This window comes from Pungitius pungitius, chromosome 15 (assembly GCF_949316345.1).
Source record: "Pungitius pungitius chromosome 15, fPunPun2.1, whole genome shotgun sequence".
NCBI lineage: Eukaryota > Metazoa > Chordata > Actinopteri > Perciformes > Gasterosteidae > Pungitius > Pungitius pungitius.
This window is the reverse complement of record NC_084914.1, coordinates 7,522,490-7,535,539: the sequence shown is the minus strand read 5'-3', so window position 1 is coordinate 7,535,539 and position 13,050 is coordinate 7,522,490. Positions and strand designations below refer to the sequence as shown.

At 46.0% G+C, this 13,050-nt stretch overlaps 1 protein-coding gene across 1 annotated transcript in view; it reads left to right on the top strand.

The window, feature by feature from the left end:
• LOC119209550 (uncharacterized) overlaps positions 1–13,050 on the top strand; it is a 44,625-nt gene that overhangs the window by 8,666 nt on the left and 22,909 nt on the right. Inside the window, exons 2-4 of the mRNA XM_062557854.1 lie at positions 5,350–5,564; positions 5,894–5,987; positions 11,259–11,398. Of these exons, the coding sequence (XP_062413838.1) occupies positions 5,918–5,987; positions 11,259–11,398 (210 nt within the window). The 5' untranslated portion in view covers positions 5,350–5,564; positions 5,894–5,917. The remainder of the gene's footprint in view (positions 1–5,349; positions 5,565–5,893; positions 5,988–11,258; positions 11,399–13,050) is intronic.

Below are 13,050 nucleotides of genomic sequence, written 5' to 3'. Positions count from 1 at the left end.
GCTATTTGTTTGGTACAAAGGGAACACAGAGGGAGGGAAAACCCTAATTGTCTCATTAATTACTCTGCGCATGAAATAAGGACCAAACCAAGGTATCCACAGTTGTTTTGTAACTCACAAAACAAGGCAGGGGTGAGGGTGACAGCGAAATAACACATGCCTCAACCTCTTTTCACAAACGGGTATTATGTCGGGAGTGAGGGAGACAAAGAAAACGAGGGCAGGGCAGAACATTGGTGGGAGGGAGAGAAAAAAAAAATACAAAGATGAAACTGAAAGAGAGGGGGGGGGGGGGGGGGTAAAAAAAAAAGGCTGTGGAGATTAAAAATGATAAATACTCAGCAAATCAAATTGAGAGGAAAGAGAGACAGAAGGACACAGACAGTGTTTGTCCAGGCCTCCTGGAGCCCGTCCAGTTCTCTCCCACCAAATGCGGTAAATAGCCTTTTTTTTTAACACACTGGTCAGACACTGAGACACAGCACAACAACAAAACAAATCAACAGTGAATTAAAGACTCCTCGGGGAAGCCGCAGCGTAGCGTTGGAGGGGCGGGGGGGGGGGGGGGGGGGGGGGTTTGGGGAGACTGATCCACCAATTAACTGCAGTGAGAGGGGTCCAGGAGCCCCTCACCGGCGATGTTTCCAGACCTGCTCAATGCTGATGGGGGAATTAGATGAATTAAAGAGGGAAATGTATCTTGTTTTTGTGCTATTGTTTACTGTCACCATATGGGAAATAGTGACACTTTATTAGCCTGGATATGTCTGTTATGGAGGCAGAAGCAGCCTAAGAATTGCAAACTTTCCAAATAAACCCCATTAATATTTGCATCTTGAGACCTCTGCTGTGCGAGTAGAAGGCTGTTTGTTCATTTATGTCATGTCTCAGACTTGAAGAGACCACACACACACACACACACACACACACACACACACACACACACACACACACAAATCCTCTGCTCACTCGTCTTCCATCTAAATTGGGCCCGGTATCCTGCAGCTGAGCTGGTAAAAAGGACAATGCAAGAGCACTTCAGAGGGCAGCTCCTCATTGCCCTCTGTGTAGCTGTGCTGGCCCATGTCGGAGCCACGCCTAACTGAATGCACAGCTCCGAGGCCCGCGCTGACATGAATCTGCACGGCAAAGCAACTGTGAGGCAGCGCTTATTTGGTTTAACAGCTGTAGCTGCTGAACCCGAAGCGATGAGGCCTCTATTTCTCCCACAAAGTAAATGAGAGCGCGTCAAATGCACCAAACTGATTTTTTTTGCATGTATTTTCTTCACTCCGCTTCGCTTCCGCTTGCACACTTGCCTGTTCCATCGTCAGAGGCCCTCCATCTTGTCAGAATGAGGCGAACTAATGGGCCGTGGCTGAACAGCCTGAGCTCAGAGGCTATCAGTTCCCCCTGGAAGGCCCGGCAGGGCGGAAGAGGAGAAGAATAAAGGACAGCTCCTTCTCCTCTTTTATCTGCAATATTTCAGCTTTGATCAATCAGTTTGAGTAATTTAGTAAAATAGACTTTAAAGCAGGGGATGCTTCCACGTTGTTGTCCGTGTTTTTGTCTTTCACAGTGTGGTTTTAGTTCAGAAAAATGAATTGTAACTATTTCGGGAGCCGAAAATGCCTTTTTCAACGTTCATCTGTACTTGGCTGCACCATCTCCTGTCACTTCAGGTTGCAAAAAGCCATGACATTTAGTGCTAACATTTAAAGATGATAAATACTACAGTTTTGGGAGATCTGACTTTTAGCCCCACCATGAGGTTGACATTGGTTTTGAGTGAAATATCTTCACATACATTGAATGGATTGCTAAGAAACTGTTGAAGACATTCATGTTGTGAATAAAGTAACATTATCAACAAATCTTACGTCTGCAAATTGTGTTTTTCGCTAACTGTCGGCCTGTCTGCCGCCAGCTTACACAGTAGAGACAGTAAATAGGGAAGACATTATACATTTATGCTTAACACCAGCATGTTAGCATTGTCAACATTAGCAGCGTTAGCGTGTCTGTGTTTGCATTTAGCTCAAAGCACCGCTGCGCCTCACAGAGCTGCAGCATGGCAGACTCGTACTTCTCCTACTGTCATATCGGTCTGCGTCTCATTGACCCTTTAGATTGCTATGACCTTGTTTAAAATAATTAACTCTCTAAATCGTACGTCAGACGTGTTAATAGTTTGGAGCGTTACCTCGAAGTCTCACACGCCAGTCAGCTGCTCTTCAGTCAGGATTAAACGTGGTTTGCCGTTCGTAAGGCCGCATAAGACGAGCTCGATGTTGACGGGAGCTTTAATAGAATAAAATGTCCAAACACATGTCATCTTACACACAACAGTAGGGATTACAGTAGGGAGAGGACAGGCGCTGCCGTGGGTGACACAAGGTAACGCGGCGGGGGCCCTTCAGAGGCGCTGTGCTTGGCCAGGTTGTGACAGTTGTGTCCCACTCCATAAGCTGGGGGGCATTTTGTAACAAAGATGACCAGCGCGAGGTGCCAAAGCGGGTCTGTCGAACCAACATACCCCCAGCCCCCCCCCCCCCCCCCCCCCCGTCCATGCCAGCCTGGGCCAGAAAAGAAATGGTCGGGGCGACGGGGGGGGGGGGGGGGGGCGCCTCCTCCTCGCTCCTCCTCGCAGTGTCATTCTGTGACTGCGGAGCGCAGACTGCTCCTTCCGTCGGGACCGCGGTGAATGGAGGTGTAATTGGCCATATCCAGGGATAGATGGCTGCTCCACCTTTGTTACTCTTCGGTGGCAGGATGCACGCAGGCTTGTCTCACAATATGAGGTTGATTGTGGAGTCTATTAAACACCGTGCTCAGGAGGAGACGTGTGTTACAAGAATGCTGGAGCTTTAAAAAAAAAAAAAATCTAAACTTGAATGATGTGATTTAAAAATGAAATATTCAGTGATTGCCCATTATAGGAGACGATAAGCATGCCTGTAATTCTTATCAGAAATGAATGCGTCATTTTCATTCATAGAAGCAACTTGGAAGAAATAACTCAATGCAGTTGATGTAAATTACAAATCCTTGTCTCTCTGCAACATAAAACAAAATTATAAAGATTTTTATTTCATGCAACCAAAGAATAAAGACGAGAAAATGTCCTATTTGTATAAACTTTAATTACATACTCACACAGAGCTGAATGTGGTAACTAAAGTTTATACTGTTTTGACGGCCATTTACAATGTGACTGGTCGATTTATTTCATTTTTGCCCTGACTCCACTTCACCAAAAGGCAATCCTGACAAACTGATCAAAACAACAAAGATAGTATGGTGATTCTTCTTGAAAAAGGGTCACATCACATCTCATCAAACGGAACTCAAGCTGCATGACAAGATGTACATGTTGCTCAGGGGCTGCCGTTTGCCTTGAGAAGGTATACACTCAAATCCTCTCCGGAAAAATCAATGGCTTGCATGATGGATGTGCCTAATGTTAAGGAAGAGAGAGTTGCCATACATCAGGCTTTCACACAGCATGCCTGTTTTTGTCCAATAAGTCAGTTACGGACTGAAGAGTCTGACGCAAGCAGGAAACAAACATCTCAAGAGATGATTTGTGAAATGCTGGCAGACAGAGACAAAGACAGCGGCAGGTTGATGGAGGCAAATAACGAAATGCAAGCAGAAATGAAATTGACTTTGCTCAAAGAAGAGCTACTTTGCATTTGAGAGACAAAGTACAAAAATGAACAAATTAATAAATAAAGTGCGGCTTTCGTCAAGGGTTTTTGACATCCCCTAACAGTTGAGAGTAGCGGGAGAAACGCGCGATGCTCGTTAACTCTGACCCAAATCATAGGAGACACTGGAAGCTGTTAAAACACAGAGCAGATCGGGGAGTCTGGGTGACCTAGATAGCATTGGCTTTGACAAGCAGCCGTACTTCACATTAAATCGCTCTTCCGTCTAATACAATGAGGCATATCTCCCTCATTGGTAATGAAAATTACATTCTGATAAGGTTCATTGTGACATGGAAAATACCTCCTCCATTGTTGGCACCCCAAGGCTCCGAGGCTTGGACCTGCTTGAGATTATCTACCTCATAAGCACACATGAGGGGAGGGCTACGTGGTCCAGACAGCCACGCACAAGGAGAATGGCTGGTTGTGAGGCAACCGCAATGACCTGTTTTGAAATGGGTCCTCGCATCACACTTCATTTCTGAATAAGGGGACTGTTAAAGGAGGAAAATGAAGATCCCGCTTTAGAGCGTCTATTTCACAGAGGAGTTTGTTTCATGCATACGGAATGCACAAAGCTATGTATTTATGAGATGAAAAATGTCTCTCTGGAAGATTTGCTAGACTCAATTTGCTAGACCCAATTTGCACAAAAAAAATGTAGCCCTATTTATAACCTCAGTGCTCTTTTATTGTCTATTCTCTGAAGGAAGCCAACCTATTTACATATAGTATTTAAATCCTGCTTGATGTTACCAGTTCTCAACCACCACGATTCAATGGATATCATTTTCTATTTTGAGTGATCCATGAATGAGTTATGTCCATCTGTATTTTTTTCCAACTGAAAGTTGTGTGAAAATGCAAATTGTAATGCAAAATTCAAAAAAATATTTTTTCTTAAAACTCACGAAAAGACCTTTAGATCACAGATATTTTCACCGCTCAGACTCACAATGTCAAACAATGTCAAACAGTGTATGGTGCTCCATGTGCAGCAGCCCTTTTCAGGCCGTTGTAGGCTGAAGGCCTCATTTTCCAACAATGACCCATCACCATGCCAACTGAAACGGTGCCAGCCACGGTGCCAGTTTGGCACGGCCCTCGTGTTAGCACTGGATCATTCAAGGGCATTAAAGCACAGTGTGTGTGTGTGTGTGTGTGTGTGTGTGTGTGGTGGGGGGTGGGGGGGGGCGTTCCAGTTCATAGACGTCTGTGCCAGGTTTTCCAACGCGGTTTGCTTTGAGACAGCCCGTCATTCATCGCTCTCTGCGACTTGCCCGCCTCTCCCGCCGCTGGCCTGAGCCGCGAGCACAATCCAATCTTCTGAGAATTTGCTTTGCATGCACAGAAGCACCGGTCATGCTTTAACGTTCTATATTTACTCCCAAGCCGTACATGAAACAAGAGTGTGGAATATTTCGCCACGGGTCTCTTTTTAAAAAAACGGGCATTGAACAGCACGTATTTGCTGCCCTCGTTAAGAATTGATGATCCAGAAGAGATAACATCTTTGTTGGTTTGTTAAATTGGAGCCTGCCATTGTGTATTTTGAATGAATGTTGTAATGTCTAATCAAGGAACTGTATTTTTTCCGCTCATCATTAATGCCGTTCCTGTTTTCTTTGGCTTGCAGCGCTCGGAGCAAGTGACTGTGATGGGCTGTCGGCCTGCATCTGAAGTACTCCACCAAAGAATAATATCTACTCCTGACCTACTCTGAAGAACAATATCTGATTCAATCAATGTTGCAGCCTCCCCTACGGGGAATTACTCCTGAGTAATAGGTGGACCCTCAGAAAAGAGCAACATTGGATAATGTGAAACTTGACCTTCAAGGAGAGAACTCAGGTACACTCCACAAGATGTCAAATCTGATTTGAGGCTGCTCTCGAGAGGGTCGCGCCACTCAAAATCCAACCTTTCTTTCATGTGTTCTTAAGCTATACTCAAACACCATGTCCCAGTAGCGACAAAGTGTACCCATCCATGCTGGAGCTTCATTTATCAAGGACCACCAGACATCTCGTCATGGATTTGAATGACATTTGATCCCCAAAAGAGCGGCAGTGAGAAAGACTGGCGTGTGGTGTGTGTGTGTGGGGGGGGGGGATCGGACACCGGGAGTCGGGAGGATTAGCTAGTGTGCTGCTAACCCATGGTGGATCTGCTGTGAGCAGGACGAGGGACACCAGCAGTGGAGGATGTCAGCGGAGGCCGAGCTCCAGCCGGGTGTCAAAACCAGCCAGCGGAAGGAGTCCAGGAGAATCAAAGGTAAGTTAGATGCTGCTTAGCACAACTCTAACCTCGCCGCGGTAACGCATTGATGCAACTATCCTGGAGATGCGTGTGAGGAAAAAAAAAAATCTCTTATGTACGACTGTGACGGAAATGTATGCGGAAGGCTCGGAAGGGTCTCGACAAAACCGTGACTCTGGCAGCTTTGTCGTGTTTGGCTGGCAGCACACATAACCTAAGATCATGTTTGGATGGAGCTAAGTAACGCTGGACTGCATGGAAAGAAGCTTCTGCCGGGACGATCCAGATGTAGTAGCAGCTATTCCAAGTGGCCCGAGGGTATGGTAGTGCCAGCAGGATTTAGGTGTCACGGACGGGGTAATCCACACTCTGTCGCTTTGATGAACCGCATAAGTGATGTAACAGGACGAGGCTTTCTCTGAAACTTCACTGGTAGATTGAAATGGGATTGAATTGGCTGAAGGGGGAAGAGGAAGAGGAGATAGCGAGTGAAAGAGAATGAGGTCCACAGGGAGGGGGGTAGTGCGCAGGAACAGAATGCTTCCTCTTTGGCCCTGACTCTCTTCATCCTTTTTTTTCTTCTTCTTCTTCTTCTTCTTCTCCTTCTCATTTCTCTGCACATGAATAAAGCCATTTCAGCTAGTCCAGTAAATCTGGCTTCTGCGGGCTGGCTGTAACGAGGCCGCGGGGCCGAGTCCTCTGTGGCTGTTTCACTGGCCCTGTCGGCCTGCTCAGATAAACGGCCAGGCTGGAGGAGGGCCCATTGATTTGAGTTAAGTGGAGGGGGGAGAACAGAGGGAGGGGGCACGTATCAGCCCCTGACTTGATCATGTTAATGACATGTGCTGCAGGGACCATTGTCACAATGAGTAGGGATGGTATTTAGATCCATATATATATGGGAATGGGGCATCATAAATGCAGGCAGACTTTGAGGCAGCACACATACTGTGTTTGTGAGGATGCTTGTGACCAGGTTGATGACATGTATTTAGACAAAGCAACGTATATATTCAAATGGCCGGGGTGTGATTAAAATTATTAGATTGCTGTTATTTTACATTTTTCATCATGTCAAAGATTCTATGAACACCCAAACCATGTATGTGTTTCTGACTTTTCTTCACCTGTTTGTTAACACTTCAGTCCATGCACGACTCGGCAAGATGTTAATCCTTCTTTTCCTTTATTTTGAAAGGGTTGCAAATATGTGTGCAAACTTAAGTTACACTTTTTAAAAAAGCTAAATGGTTCACCTAAAGGGGACATATCATGAAAATTCCACTTCGATAGTTCTTCTACAGCTTAATGAAGGCTGTCAGGGGTGTTTACCAACCTCCAAATGCTGGAGACACACACGGTGAAGAACCATGATGCATTTTCCATTTTAGAGTAAATAGAATGCATTGTTATCTTCATTGGAGAGAGTAACCACCTCCTCACACCTCCAGACCCTGAGCAAAGTTTACAGAAAAGTAAACTTAAAATGTTTGTTACTGAAAAATGTTTTCACCTCATTACAATTTGTTACTCAATAATATACTTTTTTTTCCCCAATATGTTTTTGATGTCTCCACAACTGCTTGTTGGCGGGCTAAGTTAACTGTATTTTGTTGTTTTTATTGGATTTATTGAGGATTAGGGAGATCTAATATATTTCTAGGCTTATCTTTTAACGCAACAGCTGCTTTGCTATGCCTATTGATTCAGAATTTGCTCAAAGAACGTATTTCGACACAGTTCGATACTAGACACACTATCTCGTGTTGCATTTTAAGAAAGTCGTGGCGCTCGCCGTTTATTTCAAAAATCATTCACAGCAGCAAACTGGCTGTCACGGTAAAATCAAAGCTCCCCACTATCCATCAACATGCGTGGCTTTGCTCTATCTCCATAGCAACTGTTGCTCTCCCACTGTAATCTGTGTGCAGAAAAAAAATGAATTCATTTCAGAATGAGAGGCAAGGAAAGCGGACAGAGAGACATTTAAAGAGAGGACGGAGATGCCAGCAGACGGACGCAGAACGAGACAGACGAAGGCAAAGAAATTACAAGTCACCTCTTTTATGAAAATGTATGGCATTGATGAACGAATAGCAACCATTTTAACCTATTCAACCATTATTTCCCACTTTTGACCTCATCATTTGCTGGTATTTTTATCCGACGGTCCATCCCACTGCTTCAACATGAGTGTGATAATAGCGTCATTGTGGAGAACGATCCCCCCACTCAGCACACATCAATACCTGCGTGTGACTCCAGGGTGAGTCAATGCTCTGTCCGCCGCATCGACGATGTGCACAAAGACCCTCATTAACTCTTCTCCTGCTTTAACGATCAGTCACTACACCAAAAATCTCAATCTGTTGGTCTAGGCCCATGTTGGATGGAGGAGTTTTTTCCTCAGCCTGGGATAGAAGAGGGATCGCCTGGTGCTGTTAAATTACTGCGTGTTTGCTGCGCCTCATGCGAGTTATTTCATGCACATGGGAAGGGCAGATGGCAGGGACAGATTTGCCTTCCTCAGATATCATTCTCTTTACCGCTGCTGAAAGTCATCTGCCCCCCTGCGCTGACAGGCCATGCATCGTGTTTTTTTATTTATTTATTTTTTACTGGTGAACACTGTACATTGCATGAAGGTGCACACAAGTCTCAGTAGGCATCGCCTCGATTCAATACGCGCGGGGACCTTCTGGCAGACCGGGGTATTGACGGGAAGAGACAGATACACACTCGGAACGGTTCAAAGGTTAAGCTGCCTCGATGCCCAGATCCCCAACAAAAAGTTCCTTGTTGCCAAGTCCTTATATCTGGAGGGGCACTTCTGACTCTCCATCTGTTGCCATCTGTCTCTTCACTGTCCCCATTCTGGTGCGGCGAGGAGGAGGATGCAACACTGTGATCAGAGACAAGCCCTGAAACAGTATGGAGCAGTGCTAACAGTAATTGTTCCCTCCATGGTCCCGGTGCAGGGCTTGTCTGTGTCAGGTGGGTGGGGGAAGCGTTTAATTTGACGCCCTCTGATGTCCTGGCTGTTAAATCTCGGCAAGGTTTTATTAAATCCTCGGAATATTGGGGCTTACACGAAATATTGAAGGGAGACGCGTGTGACAAATGTCCCAATACTGGATTCTGACCTCGGACGCATGCATCTAAGGCCACCTGGACTCCCGAAAGGCAGGCATGTTGTCCTACGTGAGGGACACACTATGAACATCAGGCTTATGGGCCTAGAAATATTGTGAGGACCATTCAACCTTTGGTAAGTGTAAATCCAGAAAGCCAGAGGAATATATGTGTCACCCTCCTCACACACACACACACACACACACACACCTTCTCCCTCTCGCTTCTCCTTTAATACAGTAAAAGTAACAACATGAAACAGCATGGCCCGCAGCAGAGTTCATATACGCCGCAGTCGCTCGCGTTGTTCTGAACCCACAGCACGTAGCGTACGAGTTATGCCACTGTGTCAAGACTCTCATTGGGTATGCAAGGCCTACTTTTTGAGGATCTGTGCATGAACCTCTAAATCTCTCCTGAAGTGTTATTAAGGGAGCCGCATGTAAAGAAACAAATGGCACGGAACATCTGGTTAAAGCTCATCTGAGGGATCTGCGCTGAATCGGACCGATCGCGTTTAAAATGCAACTGGAGCAGCATGCATTTTACATTACATTAGTGTATGAGTCAGTAAAATCTGGATGGAACACAAAATACCGTATGAATAGGCTCCAGTCACTGTATGAGGAATGGGTTGGATACGGTACAGCGCTAATTATCATTGGATTCCGCCCTCTGTCCAGCAGGGTTTAGGCAACATCACATAAATAGCGACGCATAACATACTCTGTCAACAAAGTGGGAATGGTTCGTTTCTCTACATGGTTGCCGTGTGCATGCCAAGCCGGTTAATGTTCAGTGGGAACACGGTGGCTGTATATAACACTCATTATCCTCTGGCTTAGAAACGTTGGAATTAGAACCAGATTTGACATTCACTTGCTTGGAGACTTTAATGACTTTAGCATCATCAAGTGCCCCCTCCCTCCTTCAGAGAATTATTCCCTCATGGATTAGTCAGAGGGTGAAGAGTGTCTCCATTGGATGTTTCTTCACCATTTAACCAAAAACGAACCAGAAAAGGGTCTTCATGATGTCTCCTTGGAAATGGCAAGAGACGGACGGCGAGGTTTCATTTGGGTTTTCGGGTGGATGAAGCATGGATGGGCTCCACCGCGTGCTTCCTGTGTGGAATGAGGTAATTTTGGTGTCATACTGTCTTTGAGTGCAGAGCCGAGACTCTCTGCTAGGGATATTACACCTTCTCCCCTTCCCGCACACGCCTCAGCCAGCCACTTAACTGTGCCGTTAACTGATTGTACCGCGCACGGCTCTTGACCTAGAGTCGAGTGAGCGGGGGGGGGTGGGGGCTTGAGAGCTGTTCAATTCTCAAAGGTGAGCGTGACCTTGATTTGGAAATCCCGCTATCTACTCATGTAAATCCAGCATCCAGCGGTGAGCGGTGTTTTGGAGGCTGACAAAACCGTTTATGAGGGGATTGTTTATGCATTGCAGGAGTTGAGATACTAAAATGAGAAAGGTGTCCGTGTCAAGGTGGTGCCGGGGGGGGGGCAAACGCAGAGCTTGATAGACAGAATAATCAGCTACAGGGATGGGCCCAAGGCCAACCACACACACACACACACACATTCGCTCTCCTACCCTCATCCCACCAACCAGCATCCATCACCCAGGGAGGGCATGGTGGATTATGGGTGAGCGCTGGACCGAGATGATTCCTCTCAATAGCGGCCATTCAAGGCGGTTTGTCACCGCCAATAGCACCCATGGGAACCGGGGGCGAGGCGTAGGAGCGAGCGAGCCCCCCCCAACCCCCCCACTCGAACACCACGTAACCTTCCACCCCGAGCTTTCGATGTGAATGCCCCACAATGCCCTGCAACGGGTGATGGCAGAGTGTTCTCCATGTTCCAGTTGTTTTCTCATTTAGTCCACCAGCTTTATCCGGCTTCATTTTCAATCTCAAGTTCAATTTCCTTTCAGTCTTTGCTCAACGCTGCTAATTTGCAATTCATTCTGCATTTCCTATTCCATAAATATTTATACCAGAGCATCTCTCTTTTTCTATGTCACACACACACACACACACACACACACACACACACAGTAGTAGCCTCTCTACCTGCTTACTGTAATTGCTTTAATTCTTGTCTCTTCTTATTTCCCCTCCTCTCTTTTTCTCTCCCGCCGCAGGTCAGGACCGCAGTGAGGCGGGGCTTATTAAGCGTTTCCGTGGGGATGGTGTGCGATACAAGGCCAAGCTGATCGGGATTGATGAGGTGACAGCGGCGCGCGGGGACAAGCTGTGCCAGGACTCCATGATGAAGCTGAAGGTGCAGACTGTGTGTGTGTGTGTGTGTGTGTGTGTGTGTGTGTGTGTGTGTGTGTGTGTGTGTTGGGACATCATTGAGCCTCTTCACTCATCTCCGTGAGATTTGGAAAAGGCATGCTCGTGCATGTCTTTATCCTCTGAATGAGTCATGGGAGCTGTTTTGTTCTGTATATGACTCACTAAAGCTCTGTAAAGACCTGACCAGACTGAACAAATACAAGTCCAACCATATTAGTTGGTAGCCCTGTGGCTTGTAAGGTTGGATTTATTTATTTAGCAAAATATGACCAGCTTTGTATACTTCATTTTCCCTCTAATAGGCTCCTGTATTTTTAGCATCGCTCAAAGCTCTCTGCATTTATTCATACAGCTTTTTGACCTTGGAGGCAAACCGGCATCCTATGTTGAGCAGTTTATCACTTGAATAGTAAATTCTCACTTTTTAGTGTGACTGCAACAACATGCCCCCGCCTCCGCCCAATATGTCTGCCTCTTGAATGTCTTATCATGTCAATCACAGCCTACTATTTTTGCAACAAAGTCCACAATGGTTTACTTATGGCACGTATGCAAACTGCAATAATGTGACCCAGATAAGCTTTTAGCCAGTGTTCTTGACAGAATGTTGCAATTAATATAGGTCAAATTCAGCTCCACAGTAAGCCGGGGAAAACCGTGTGAAGACTATTGATTGTGGAAGAGTAGGATGAGTATTTCTTAATCATTTTGAAGAGAGTGTCCAAAAATGTTGTGTAAAATAACTAGTTAATACATCTGTTGTCACACAGGAAGAGTTTACCTTGTTAACAGGTTTTTTTTTGTAACTGAGCATTGTGTAAAAGGGGAGGTAATTATGCACTTGATGGCTTCACGCAGTATATCGTACTAGAAGGCTGAAGCCAGATGTCCAGATGTTAATGTGAGGCATCGCTGTTAATGGAGCCCAATTCACACCGCTTCGACATGTGCAGAAATCTGAACACAGCTGGCTGCCAGGTTTTGATTGGACAATCGGTGTTAGGTAATAGTTTTCTCCCTCTTTTCTAAAGTTTATTTTGTATCCTCTTAAATGCCAGCTATGTGTACTGACTCCACTGTAAGGCAAGAAGTACTTATCGCTCTCTTTGTTGCTAAGAAAGCAGCACATAAGCGTCTTTGCAGTGGGTGGCTACTGCATAAATCCTCCTCCAAAATAGGGCGTATGCGCCTGGCTTTTTAAGTATCTTCTCACACACTTCGCTGGGGCTTAAATGTGTGGGAAGGGTTAGAAAAGAACAGGATATCTAGAAGGCAAAGCCTCTCGTCAACCATACGCATTCCAAGTGATGGAAACCAATAAAACAACTTTTCCCCCGCCTGCGTTCTGACATTTCAACGGTGCCCCCCGTATGACTCCAGTAGTCACCAACTACTAGCCAGTTACAGTCAATGGAGGAGTCGATACAGACCTGCTATGATCTGGACAGAGGATGGAGGAGGGGACGGGGTCTCTATTGAGCTGCCTCCCGTTGCCTTGAGGACTAATCCGCCAAATGGAGAAGTCGATTGCTGATTGACAACGTCCATCGACTCTCCCGCCCTCCCGCCTCTCTGTCACCTACTTCATCTCTCCCTTATCTCTGCTGCTTGTTCTGCTCTTTATCCCCCCCTCTC